At 38.0% G+C, this 13,742-nt stretch overlaps 1 protein-coding gene across 2 annotated transcripts in view; it reads left to right on the forward strand.

Moving 5' to 3' along the window:
• The first annotated feature begins 7,433 nt into the window (after positions 1-7,433).
• Positions 7,434-13,742, forward strand: part of LOC132625057 (uncharacterized) — a 28,558-nt gene continuing 22,249 nt past the window's right edge. Inside the window, exon 1 of one of the 2 annotated variants that reach the window (XM_060339829.1) lies at positions 7,434-7,919. In XM_060339829.1, coding sequence (XP_060195812.1) covers positions 7,631-7,919 — 289 coding nt within the window. In that variant the 5' untranslated portion in view covers positions 7,434-7,630. The remainder of the gene's footprint in view (positions 7,920-13,742) is intronic. The other variant, XM_060339828.1, reaches the window with a different exon arrangement.

Below are 13,742 nucleotides of genomic sequence, written 5' to 3' on the forward strand. Positions count from 1 at the left end.
TATACAAGGTGAAAATTATTTTTTATGTATATATAGTAGACTTTGAACCCCCTTAACTTCTTCATTTATGACTTCTTTATATTTTTGAACCCCCTTGACATAAATCCTGGCTCCGCCACTGAGTCTAGATTGACCCAAAGTCTTTCCATTTATACAACTGAAAATTTTGCGCAACTTCTAGGAGTAATCAACTTCATTACTATTTGAATTGTCAATAGCTTAATAATGAGCGGACATATAGTGTGTGTTGGGTATGGAAGAAAATATTTTCCTATTTTTTCAAATTTTGTTAGTAAAATATTTTGAAAAGTATTTTTTCTAGGAAAATTAGTTCATTGAAAATTAGACAAATGACTTTTCTAGTAGAAGAAAGGAAAAAAAGTTCCATAAGTGACATTCTAAATTCATTGTCTTCTTCCAACCCCTTCCCTCACCCGCAAGTTGACCAACCATACCCGAACCCCTACCCTACCCTACTCCCATAGAGTTTTCTTAGGTTACATATAAATGATTTCTCAGAATGAGGTGAAGGATGTTGTTGAAGGTGAAGAGAAGAAAAACATCGATTCTGATGAAGCTCGAATCCCTTCTACGGCCTCGTGGTGACTCAAAGTAGTTTCACCTACTTCTTCGCAGGTCACTCTCATCACCATCATCATTCGGGGTCCGACTTCTATCATTTCTCTGAATTTGGCCATCTCCATGTAAATGAGTCCAGTTCAATTGTTGTCTTCAATCTCTTGTAAACCTCCCCCCCCCCCCCCCTCCAAAGCCTGGGGGCACCTCCAGGTTATCCTTATCCCTAGACAATACATCATTACCTTGGTTTTCAACAATTTAATTGTTACGCTAGGCTCCAGACATGTTAAGAAATTTACTTGTAAAACAAAGTGAAGCAATTTAGCAAAGAGCTTATAACAGATCAAAATAATACTACAATTATTTTGTCCCCACTGAGGACGCTGAACTGTTTACCCCTAAATATGTAATTTAGGATAACAATTGAATTTATATTTGAAGGCCAAGATAACGCAGATTATAATGATCGAATACTGGTTTATTGATGCCTTAGGCCTTGCTTATACAGATAAATAAGATAATAAGTAAGAACAAACTGTAAAACAATAGAACGAAAGAGTAAGTAGTTCTTATCTAGTTGTGTTCAGCGAAGCTGTCGAGCAGTTTGAGTGGAAAGGCAAGTGCTTGCTTGCTTTGTTACAACGTGTGAGCTTATACCCAGAGGCGGATCTAGGATGTGGAGATTGCGGGTGCTACTATTTTATATAGGCAATATCTATCACTAACCACGAAAGATCGAGTAGGAAGGACAGATCGATTAAGTTAATTTTGGGTTAATTCAATTAGGTCTTTTATTCGTAAATAAGTTTGGTTTGGTTCAATTTTTTCCGCACGATTTTAAATTTTAAATTTTAGTCTAGAAGAAAATGACAAAAACAATAACAAATAACTCTTGAACGAGCATACCCAATTAAATAATTTGCTAAATATGTAGCATAATTTATTTACATATTATTTGTTTGACTACATTAATTTACTTTCAATATTTTTGAGTTAATTTTTTCCATCTCAATTATCAAGTTTTAGGCAATTGTTTGCATTACAAAAGATTCAAATTTTAAATATAAAAGAATCAACCCAAAATCTCTAGTAAACTAAACTTTTTTATCCTTTAAAAGTCAATAAAATACTGCTCAAATTATAATCCAATATAGATCAAATGGAGCCATCAAAAAGAGAAAACTATATGTTAAATATACAACATCAATTCAAATTACTTATCAAATAAAATTTCTTATGAAGTATGCTTTAATTATAGAAACAAAATAATGGTTATTGTGCATAAATTGGAAAAAAGAAAGATGCTGACGAAGGAGGAGGAGGATGAGAGAGAATTTCCTTTTTAGAACAATGAAGAGTAGAAAGAAGAAAAAAGAGGAAAAGAAAAGGAAGGAGGAGGAAAGAGAAGTGAGGGCATAGGGGGAAATCATATATTAATGCCTGCTCTGGGTTTCGAACTCGGGCACATTAGAGAAATAAAAATCTTAAGCGGCCCACACGAACCATTGGCACCAAAACCTGTTTGTTTACTGCGAGTGCCATTTAATATATCTATAATTGTTTTCACAGATATTTGCATACATACTCGAAATTTTTGCCGAAGTATGCGGGTGGCGTGACATTCCTACCTCGTAAGGTAGATCCGCCCCTGCTTATACTATAGTATTGATGACAAGTGAGGGATAGGGGTATATTATAGCTAAACCTTAAGTAATGACTCCACCGTATTAAGCTTTTAATAATGACCATTATCTATTATCTGCACGTTGAGTCTGTTATGTACGTCAGAACGTAACCGTCGAAGGGTATCTTGGATTTCTCGAAACCAGTTATGTTGTGAAGCTTTCGTGACAAATCACAAATGATATACCGATTGCACTACTCCGAAATGAGGCAAATTACCATCGTTGTACCCGGTCTGGAATGGATTATAATCATGTCTGATGACCCAAACCAGGTATGACCTTGAACCTTGACAAGGGTCGCCTTTGCCGAGTTTGATCTAACTAGACTTGAACTGCCACGTATCATCTCCTAATTCACCCAGCTGTCAAATCTGTATTTTGACCAATACAGTATTAAAGTGTTGCCAAAAAGAAAAAACAAGTTCAAATAGAGTTACCAGGAAGATTAAGGTGGCAGGGCCCCAAATGTTTTTAATTAGGAGTTAGGGCTCCGATTTTTTTTTTTTTGCCCCAGAAAATATTAATGGTAGGAATAGCAAACACGCTAGGGTCTCTTTGTATTTATAAAAATTTCGGTGTTAATTTTAAACTTTTCTAAACATCCCTTTTCTCTTTCTCTTTCTTTCCATCTTTCTTCTTCCATGTTCTTCTTTCCTGAAAATCATTCTTTTACTCCCTAATTATTCCATATCTTCATATTCGATGTGTGTAACCGTCATTGTAAGCTAAAATTGAAGTATATATACATTTTGGTTGCTGAAAAATGTGAAGGAGGACTTGGAAGCCATTGACGGCAATTAACAAAAGCTTCGATGCTCTAGCTCAAAATGTGGGTTACCACAAACGAGCACCATTTTGAGTAGGTGATACCTCAAAAGAACTGGAATATTGAGGAGAATTCATATCTGAAATTTGAAGCAATTTCGTTGAGATTTGATATGGTTTTGGATCGATTTATAGCAGGTCTCAAGGTTAAAGACGATTGTTCAAAGTTTAGATTACCTCAAACGAGCTGTATTTCGAGTGGGTGATATCTCAAAAGAATCGGAATGTCGAGGGGAGTTCATATATGAAATTTGAAGCACTTCGGTTAAGATTTGGCATGGTTTTGGATCGTCCAAAAGGAAGAAGACGACATTGCTGGAAATTGTCTATTATAATTTTATGGGAAAAAGGGAAAATATAACCGTCAACTTTATAGAGCGGATATACCTCTCGTTGAAAAATTAGGGCATATATACCCTCGCCGTTACAGAATTGGTGCACTTTTCCCCTTTTCTTTACATGCCTAAATTTAATGAATTAAAAAAAAAAATTGCCTTATTTTTTTTCATTTAAAAATTGCAATGTGGCTTTAAAAAAAAAAAAACAAAAAAAAAAATTGTTCATCATCTTCATGTTAATCCATTTATAAATCTCAACCAAAATCACTCAAAAATTTTACCAAAACTTCTCAAGACATTCTTCCTCGTTTGAAATATCACCTGTTCGAAAAGGAACCCGCCTACGGAAATCTGAAATTTTGAACTTGAGCTTCATGCTCCAGTGATAATGAAGAGAGATTGTCAACTATCTGGATAAGTGATTTTTAACACATCTTTAACTGGGTAAGACAAATTCCTTTGCTTGCTAACTTTTTCTCTAGCTATCACTCTTATCCCTTTTTAAGTTGTGCCGACAACATTCAGAATAAACTGTTGTAGGTTTGTTTTTCATTAGTTTTCCCCACACATTAAATTAAGCTTTGACATTGGTCATTTAAACTTCAATTTATATTGATATATTGTGCCGCCCAGCCCGTAGTGAAAAGGGTCACACATAGTCACTAGACAAGGTGTAGATTCTAATAGACGGTAAAAAAAAAAAAAAAAGGAGTAGGCACTGGAGACTGAAGGTGGTCATATTTCAGTCACTAAGAACTGAAGAGGATCACACATAACCATTAGACCATGTGTAAACTCTAACAGACTATCGTGAAGAATGTTAAAAAACATATATTGAGAACTGAAGAGGCACCTTTTTAGTCCCTTTGGGGATGGCTTTTCGTTTAATGGTTAAGTTGTGGTTTGTGGTTTATTATAATATTTATCAGATTATTATAAATGACTATGATTTTCGTAAGCAACCAACGGTTTAGACAAAATTATCTTAAAAGTTGATGAATTACTTCTTGAAACTTATGGTTGTTGGCATATAATGAATATTTAACAAAATGACAACATCATTATCAATATATCAATAAAAAATTACAAGTCGTTCGCTAATAATCTCAACATTACAAATTGGATGCATAGTTATTTCACCAATTGCAGACAAGAACATTTCACATTGATCACATTTAGTTATGTCATCAGTTTCTGATAGTCCCAAGTGCATTCATGTTTTGATGATTGTCAAACTGTTTCAGATCCAGATAGAGACCTGGTTTGTAATCTACTCTCTGTGCACCTTGGACTATCGGCAGAGACAGTTGTAAAGCCAAGCTACTTGCTGCACACAAGTACAACTGTGAGTTGGCCCATGCTTTAGGTCAAAATTGAAGAGTGGTCTTTATCCATCTCACATGCTCCTACTATATATACAACATGATGACAAAATATTGAGTAGACTTGAAAACCTAATCTAAATCGTGCAAAGCTGCCGACACTAGTTCTCAAGATCTCTCAAAAACAAAGTCACCTACAAGTTGAAGAACCTGACCCAGACACAGCTTTAGTCTAAGTTCTTTACACTGTTGTGAGTCTTTGTTCGTTTGTGCTTAAACTATAAACCTACTCTTCTTGTTTAGAAGCTATTTGTAGGTGATTTAAATTCTCAAATTGTGTTTCCACAAGCTTTTGAGTGGTACACCAGGCTAGATTTAGTCTAGGTGTATTAGTTTCCTTGACTAGAGGTAGTCAAGTGGAGGTGTTTGCAATCGGTGTATTGCAAAGGTTGACGGACTACGGGAGTTAGTTCCTAGGTTGCTGCTATTGTAAGGGTTGAGAGATTATGAAAGTTAGTTCCTAGCTTGCAATAGGTTGTAATCTAAAGTTGCTCGTGTAGTGGAGTTGAAATCCTACTGGAGTAGGTCGTGGTTTTTAATCCCTTGAGCAAAGAGTTTTTTACGGTAACATCCTATGTCCTTTACATACTGCATTGCATAAGGGAACTGGTAAACAACCAGATCCCTCATACGTTGTTTGGTGAGCTCACAACCTCTATCGGTTTCAATATAGATCATATGTAGTATGGTAACCATTTGCAACATAGCTAAGAAAAATATTTGATGTTCACATTTTTTTTTTTTTTTTTTTTTTTTTTGTAACAACTGTGAAGATTACCATTAACAAAACAACCACAAAAACAAAGTAAAGAGCACCTAATTCCATAACCACCTTTGAGGGGTGTCATGAAAGTTAAACCTTAAACAAGTAGGAAGAAACTAGTTACATCTTAGACTAAGTAAAAAATCCATACAGCTATGTGTTCTCTTTGATGAGCTAAATATAACTAATCTATCAACAATTCCCTCTTGATCTGTGCAATTACATCAGCCGCCTGTACATTTACTTTCTTGAATATCTTTCAATTCCGAGCCCTCCAAACATGGTAAATCATAGCTCCATAAACTATTGCTATCACCTCTTTTTGGAACTATGTATTGAAAAAAAAACTTTATTTATCACCTGCAACATACCAACAAAAGAGAGATTTTTGGAGTAAGTCAAAGTGATTATGTTCGTGCACATATAGTTATGTCACCTATTTCAAGTTGTTACGTATAGTTATGATCATCACAACCTTTTCATGAGCACATTATTAACAATACTCATTAATTATTATTATTTTAGATTAATATAGTGTTGTTTCACTAATTCACGGTGATAACATATTGTTTAGTTACAAACATAAATTTTATAATTTAAAATTAGTTCATTTCTTATTAAAAATTTATTTTTTGATTGCAAAAGCCAGTGTTAGGTTGTAGTTTCTTATAATATGTGGCTTGTTTATAATAACGCGGAGTATACAAGCTTTTGAGGACCTCACTTTGCCCTCCCAAAGCACGTCATCAACTAGTTTCAACTACTACCAATCTCCAATTTTTGAGAAGGCCAAAGGGTATTATTAGAATTTGATGGGTAAATGACCAATTCAGCATAAAGATATGAGACAAACTAAGCGGTACAAGACATTCATGAATGCATTAGTCACAAAATCAACAGTGAATATATCTCTGTTATTGGTCTATACATAAACGTTGTCCTTTTATTTTTGCTTTTAACGAATCCCTTATGTCTATTATAATAGTCCAATGGTTTATACATAAATGTTGCCCATTTATTTTTGCTTTTAACGAATCCCTTATGTCAATTATACTAGTCTAATGGTCTATACATAAACATTGTCCTGTCTATAATAAAGTTATAAATCTGAAAATTTCATCTTTAACCTCAAATTCAAATCTGAAATTTTACCCAAAACCACCTTAAATCTTCTCCAAACTCTCACAAATTTGAGATTTAGACTCCTCAAAACATTCCGACAAAACCTAATAACACCCGCTTGAAATAAATCACTCCTTCGTAAAAACCCATTTTCAAGTTTGAAGCTCAAGCTTGAACAATGCCTATATCCAAGCTCAAATCTGAAATCACCTTAAATCTTCGCTAAACTCTCTGAAATTTGAGATTTAAACTCTTCAAAAGATCCCCAACAAAACCCAATAACACCTATTTGAAGTTAATCACTCTTTCACAAACTTATTTTTTCAAGCTTGAAGCTCAAGCTCCAAAAATGTTTGTCAATGGAATATAAGATGTAGGAGGGAAAAAACGTGGGAGTGAGTTGAGAGAGGGAAAATTGTTTTTTTTTATAAGGTAAAAGATATATTTCTTATTTTGGACCAAAATGTATTTTTTAAACTTGGGGGCTTATTTTGATGCTTAAATAAGTTTCTGCACACTTTTTTTTGTTTTGTTTTGAAACTGGTACTACTAAAAACAATGTGAAAAGATAAGTTTCTTGCACTTAATTAGTGCTAAATCCTAATCGGGGTTCTAATACCTAATAATTAAAATTTGGGGTCTAGATTCATTAAGAAAAAACCCACTTGAAGCCCTTGCCACTACATTTCCCTCAGTTACCTGGTACGTACTAGTTGCTGACAAGGATGACAGATATCCTGTGAAATTAATCAAGCGTGCGCAAGTTGAGTTGGACGCGAAAAGAAAGAAAAAAGAGTAGTATTAAAGTGAAGGATAAAAAAGAATTTTATTGATTAATAAGTAGGGTTATAAAATTACATTATTCTCACCGTACCCTTTGCATTGACCCGCAGTTGTATGCTACAAAAGAAGTAACCAATCCAAAGTCCACTGTGAATGATTCAGTGCATCGGGCGACCATTGTTTTCAGTCTTGAGTTGTGCTCCGCTAATCACTTTAGGTACTGCTAGTAGGGCTAAGAGGCTGTCAATTCCATTCCACTCTAAAGCTATGGCAAACACCACGCCGTTGCCGCCAGCGCCGAAGAAAGTGAGGCACGAAATGGAGTTGTTTGGGGACGTCAGAGTAGACAACTACTATTGGCTCCGTGATGACTCTCGCTCTAACCCTGAAGTCCTTTCTTATCTCCACCAAGAAAACGCTTACACTGATTCCGTAATGGCTGGTGCGTATATTCCTTTCGATGGTTCTTACCTATTCTATTCTATTCTATTGTGTTGTTAGATTAATTACACTGTTTGTTTTGATTGTTACTTTAATTTTATTGGATTGGATCGATACATAAGATGAAAAGTCTCATTTTGTGTAACCATGGGCATAGTTACCTTATTTTTTTCTCATTTATTTATTATCTAGTAAGGTCTGCGTACACTCTACCCTCCCCAGACCCCACGTTGTGGGATTTCACTGGGTTGTTGTTGTGTGTTATTTATTATCTAGTAATCCTATTTTATCCCTTATCCTATCTTTTTATAGTTGCTCTACCCCGTACCCTACTTTTCTCGTAGGTTTATCCTTCAATTTGCTGATGTGTGACATTGTGTAACGACATACAAATGTTGTATTCCTCAAAACAATATACTATGATACAATACCTTGTATTGTGAAATAATATGTAGCAAACATCCAACTAGAATGAATGTTTTTTAGAAAATTCCAACTAGAAAGAAGATAAGGAAAACTTACTGTGGAAATAGCATCAAGCAGCAACAGATCCCCCCAAAAGTCACAAATTTGAGAGGATGCAAATGATACTATTTATTACAATATAATGCGATACATTATGAAATAATGTGTAGCGATCATCCAAATAGAGTGTTAATGATTATACTCCTTCATTTTGTCAATGGCATGCCCAAAAAATTTCATAATTTGCGTCAACATTTAAAATAATGAATACAACAACAACAACAAGCCCAGTATAATCCCACCATGTGAGGTCTAGGGAGAGTAGAGTGTACGCAGACCTAACCCCCATCTTGAAAGGTAGGGCGGTTGTTTCCGAAAGACCCTCGGCTCAAGAGAGGAAAACAAGACAAGAGGTCAGATAGGGCCAAGCATATCGAAAACAATATGAAAACAAGGAATAACAAAAGTGAGAAAGTCATGGTAGAACAGTCCGGAAAGAAAGGAGCATTAGCTACTATAGATAAAAGAGATAATCAAAGTACAACGGCCCAATAAATATAAGCAGCAATCACATGCAGAAATCAAATGCAGAAATCAAATGGCAATAAACGAATGAGCAAGACTACAACTACTATGGTGAAAGGATAAGCCACCTAGCCTTCTATCTTAATCTAAGTCCTTCACAACCTCCTATCTAAGGTCATGTCCTCGGTGAGCTGAAACTGTGCCATATCCTGTCTAATCACCTCTCCCCAATGCTTCTTTGGCCTCCTTTTACCTCTTCTGAAACCATCCATACCCAACCTCTCACACCTCCGCATTGGAGCATCTGTGTCTCTCCTCTTCACATGCTCAAACTATCTCAGCCTCGCTTCTCGCATCTTGTCCTCCACCGATGCCACTCCCACCTTGTCCCGGATATCTTCATTCCTAATTCTATCCCTCCTAGTGTGCCCACACATCCACCGCAGCATTCGCATTTCCGCGACTTTCATCTTCTGAACGTGAAAGTTCTTGACTGGCTAACACTCTGCCCCATACAATAAAGTCGGTCTAACCACCACTTTGTAGAACTTGTCTTTAAGTTTTTGTGACACTTTCTTATCACACAGCACCTTTCATCCATCCTGCACCAATACGATGTGAAACATCGTCGTTGATATCCCCATCTCCCTGTATAATAGACCCAAGATACTTGAAACTTTCTTTCTTTTGAATGGCCTGGGAACCAAGCCTCACTTCCTCGTCAGCCTCACGTGGTACGCCACTGAACTTGCACTCCAAGTATTCTGTCTTGGTCCTACTCAATTTAAATCCTTTAGACTCCAGCGTCTGTCTCCAGCCCTCCAGCTTATCGTTAACTCCGTTACGATCTCGTCAATCAGAAGTATGTCATCCGCGAACAACATACACCAAGGCACCTCACCTTGTATTTGTAGAGTCAATTCATCCATCACCAAGGCGAATAGAAACGGCTAAGAGCTGATCCCTGATGCAACCCCATCAAAACAGGAAAGTGCTCCGAGTCTCCTCCTACCGTCCTTACCCTGGTCTTAGCTCCATCATACATGTCCTTCGTCGCTCTAATGTACACCACAGGTACATCTTTAGCCTCCAAGCATCTCCATAGGACCTCTCTTGGCACTTTGTCATAGGCCTTTTCTAGGTCAATGAATATCATGTGCAAGTCCCTCTTCCGCTCCCTATATTGCTCCACCAATCTCCTTACAATATGAATGGCTTCTGTAGTCGAGCGCCTCGGCATGAATCCAAATTGGTTCTCTGAAATAGACACACCTCTCCTCACCCTCATTTCCACCACCCTTTTCCACACTTTCATAGTGGGACTTAGCAGTTTGATACCTCTATAGTTGTTATAGCTTTGAATATCTCCCTTGTTCTTGTACACGGGAATCATTGTACTCCACCTCCATTCTTCCGGCATCTTCGCTGTGTTGAAAATGACATTAAACAATCCAGTCAGCCACTCCAAGCCTACCCTACCTGCATTCTTCCGAAATTCCCCAGGAATCTCGTCAGGTTCGGTCGCTCTTCCCCTGCGCATCCTACAAACAGCTCCCTTAACCTTCTCAACCTTTATACTCCTACAATATCCAAAGTCGCGACGCCTATCAGAGTGCTCCAAATCTCCAAACACAATGTCTCTGTCCCCTCCTTCGTTCAAGAGTTCATGAAAATATGACTGCCATCTCTGTCTAATGCGGGTTTCCTATACCAACACTTGGCCATCCTCGTCCTTGATGCACTTCACTTGATCCAAGTTGCATGCCTTCCTTTCTCTCGCCTTGGCAAGCTTAAATAGCTTCTTATCCCTACCTCTGTCATCTAGTTCTACATAAAGGCGTTCAAAGGCTGTCGTTTTAGTCGCCGAAACTGCCAACTTCGCCTCCTTCTCGTCATCTTATACTTTTCCCTGTTCATCCGCTTCTCTTCATCATCCTTGCTATCTACCAACTTCACATATGCCTGTTTCTTTGCTTCTACCTTCCCTTGGACTTCTCCATTCCATCACCAATCCCCTCGGTGCCCACCATGGCGGCCTCGTGAGACCCCCAATACCTCTCTAGCTGCTTTCCTAATGCAACTGGCCGTCCTATCCCACATACTGCTCGCATCCCCCCTACTATCCCACGCACCCATAGCCATCAACTTCTTCCCCATCTCTAGGGCACTAGACAGAGTCAAACTCCCCCACCTAATCCTCGGTCGGTCATCCACGACCCTCTTCTTCTTCCTTCTTATCTCCAAATCTATCACCAATAGCTGATGTTGGGTCGTAAGATTCTCACTCGGTATGACCTTGCAGTCCTTACAGAGGCTTTATCATCTTTTCTAAGAAGCAAAAAGTCTATCTGCGTCGCAGCCACCGAGCTACAGAAGGTTACCAAGTGCTCTTCCTCCTTCGAAAAACTCGAGTTGGCTACCGCCAATCCAAAAGCTTTTGCGAAATCCAGGAGTGAGACTTCCCCACCATTCCTGTCCCTGAAGCCAAATCCTCCATGCACCTCGTCATAACCCCTCGAAACAGACCCAATGTGCCCATTGAAATCTCCTCCTATGAATAACTTCTCAGTAGGTGGTATACTTACAACCACTTCGTCCAAGTTCTCCCAAAAGCGCCTTTTTACCTTCTCGTCCAAACCCACTTGTGGCGCGTAGGCACTAATAATGTTCAAGGTGAACCCTCCAACGACCAACTTAATCGCCATCATCTTGTCATCGACTCTTCTAACCTCTACCACCTGATCTCTAAGCTCACTATCTGCTAAGATCCCTACCCCATTCCTATACCTCGACTTGCCCGAGAACCAAAGCTTGTACCCGTACACATCCTTAGCTTTAGGTCCTACCCATTTAGTCTCTTGGACGCAAGCTATATTAATCTTCTTCTTAAGAATCTTAACTAACTCTATGGACTTTCCCGATAAAGTCTCAATATTCCAAGACCCTACTCTCAACCTAGAAGCTCCCTCAACCCCCTTAGCCCCCCCACCCTAGCCCCCGACCCCAACTGAGAACATGACCCTAGTCTACCATCCCTCACCAAAGCCAGTAAAGCAAATATACGCTAGTGAAAGGTTAATCTAAGACAAACAAAGGATCAATACTAAAGCACAAGTTAGCAATAGTCTATAAGCAGTGAAATAGGTATTCAGTTAGGCAGAACAGGCAAAATTTATAAGGCTCAAAGACAGGAAATGGGCTATTGGAGGTACCGACTCCAAGTAAATAAAACCAGTTCACCACCGAGAAATCTCTGTTTGTCGCCGAAAATACTGTTCTCTGCCGGAATCACTGTTCACCGCCAGGAACTGCCGGAAAACTCGGGTACCTGTGCAGAAATTGCTCGGAAACCTACTGGTGGAGGGTTTCCAATCGCAGGGTAGAAGAGAAAGGAAAAGAGAAAAAACAAAAAAGGAAGAAGGAAAGAAAAGAGAGAACAGAGGAGAGAGAGAGAGATCTGGCCGGCCGGAAGCGTATTACCAGTGGTGGTGGTCGTCGTCGCCGGTGGCCGTTTGGGGTGGCTTGGTTGGGGGGTGGGTGGGGTGGAGGCTGGGGGGAGCTGCAACTTATTGTTGGTGAGAGATGAGAGGAGAGAGAAATTGGCGAGGAGTAAATAGACAACTCATACAAGTATTTAAAATAATGAATGTTTTCTAAAAAATTCCTACTAGAAAGAAGATAAGGAAAACTTACTGTGGAAATAGCATCAAGCAGCAGCAGATCCCCCAAAAATCTCAAATTTGAGGGGAGAATGAGTAATTTTTTAAACTCAGGGTGGGGGAGTTAAGTTTGTTTCAATAATCCCATTCCAAAATTGTGTCTAAATTTCAATTGTCAATTTCACTTAGGAATAGATTCTAGCTCAATTGGATTTGTTGCTCCTTATTTAGTAGGAGGTCAATGTTGCAAGCACTGCCGATATCTAATATTTTAAGTGATAAAGGCTCAAATTTTTTATAATGCATGATAAATCCTTTATTTCCTTTTGTACACTTGAGAAATAGTCTATTTTCCCTCATTTCCTTTTGGTGCACTCATGAGGTTCCTAGTTGAATGGAAGGTTGGTGTCTTTCATAGAAAACCATATCATTTTGTAAGGTTTTCTATATTTTGGTAAACAAGCGCACTTTTGTCCTTTTAATGAATTTAGTTCGAGAAAAAAATGCTCCCAGGCATTTTTCCTGAGGATATTTCTTTTAACTTTTCTTCAATAATAACCACCTCTCAGAGGGATTTTCCGGCAGCCTGAGCCGGAAAAGCATCATCCCCAACAAAGATTTCTTTGCATAAGTGGTGATGGACGTCAGCACGGTTTATTTTGTGATAGCTGCTAAATCTTATGATATTACTAGAAATGAATCGAGAATGGAAGTATGCTATGATTGGACAAAATGAGGCAAAAACATGATTAGAAGAACTTATTTCAACTAGAAGATGATGAAGTGGCTATGCTATGCTTTGAAGGAGGCCTCGAGAGTAAAGGGGAACGCAGTGAGAAGATAGAAGTTTCAGGATCATTTCTCACTGTTCTTTTGCGCATGGAACTACAACAAACAGGGGCAATATAGAGCCGGTTTAGATTAGCTGCAAAAAAGTGGCTTTTAAGCATAAGTGCTTAAAGTACTTTTAAATGCTGAAAGTTATTTTATAAATGAGCAGTTACGTGTTTGGATAAAAGTGCTTAAAGGGTTTTTAGAAGTAACGGTAGTATTAGAATTAACAGAAAATATAAGGGATAAAAGGGTAAAGTTATTGGTCAAACCAAAATGGCTTTTAAGTCATAAAAATAAGTTGGGGTTGAGCAACTTCTTGGTTTTGACTTATTTTAAGCACT

This window comes from Lycium barbarum, chromosome 12 (genome assembly GCF_019175385.1).
Source record: "Lycium barbarum isolate Lr01 chromosome 12, ASM1917538v2, whole genome shotgun sequence".
Taxonomy (NCBI): domain Eukaryota; kingdom Viridiplantae; phylum Streptophyta; class Magnoliopsida; order Solanales; family Solanaceae; genus Lycium; species Lycium barbarum.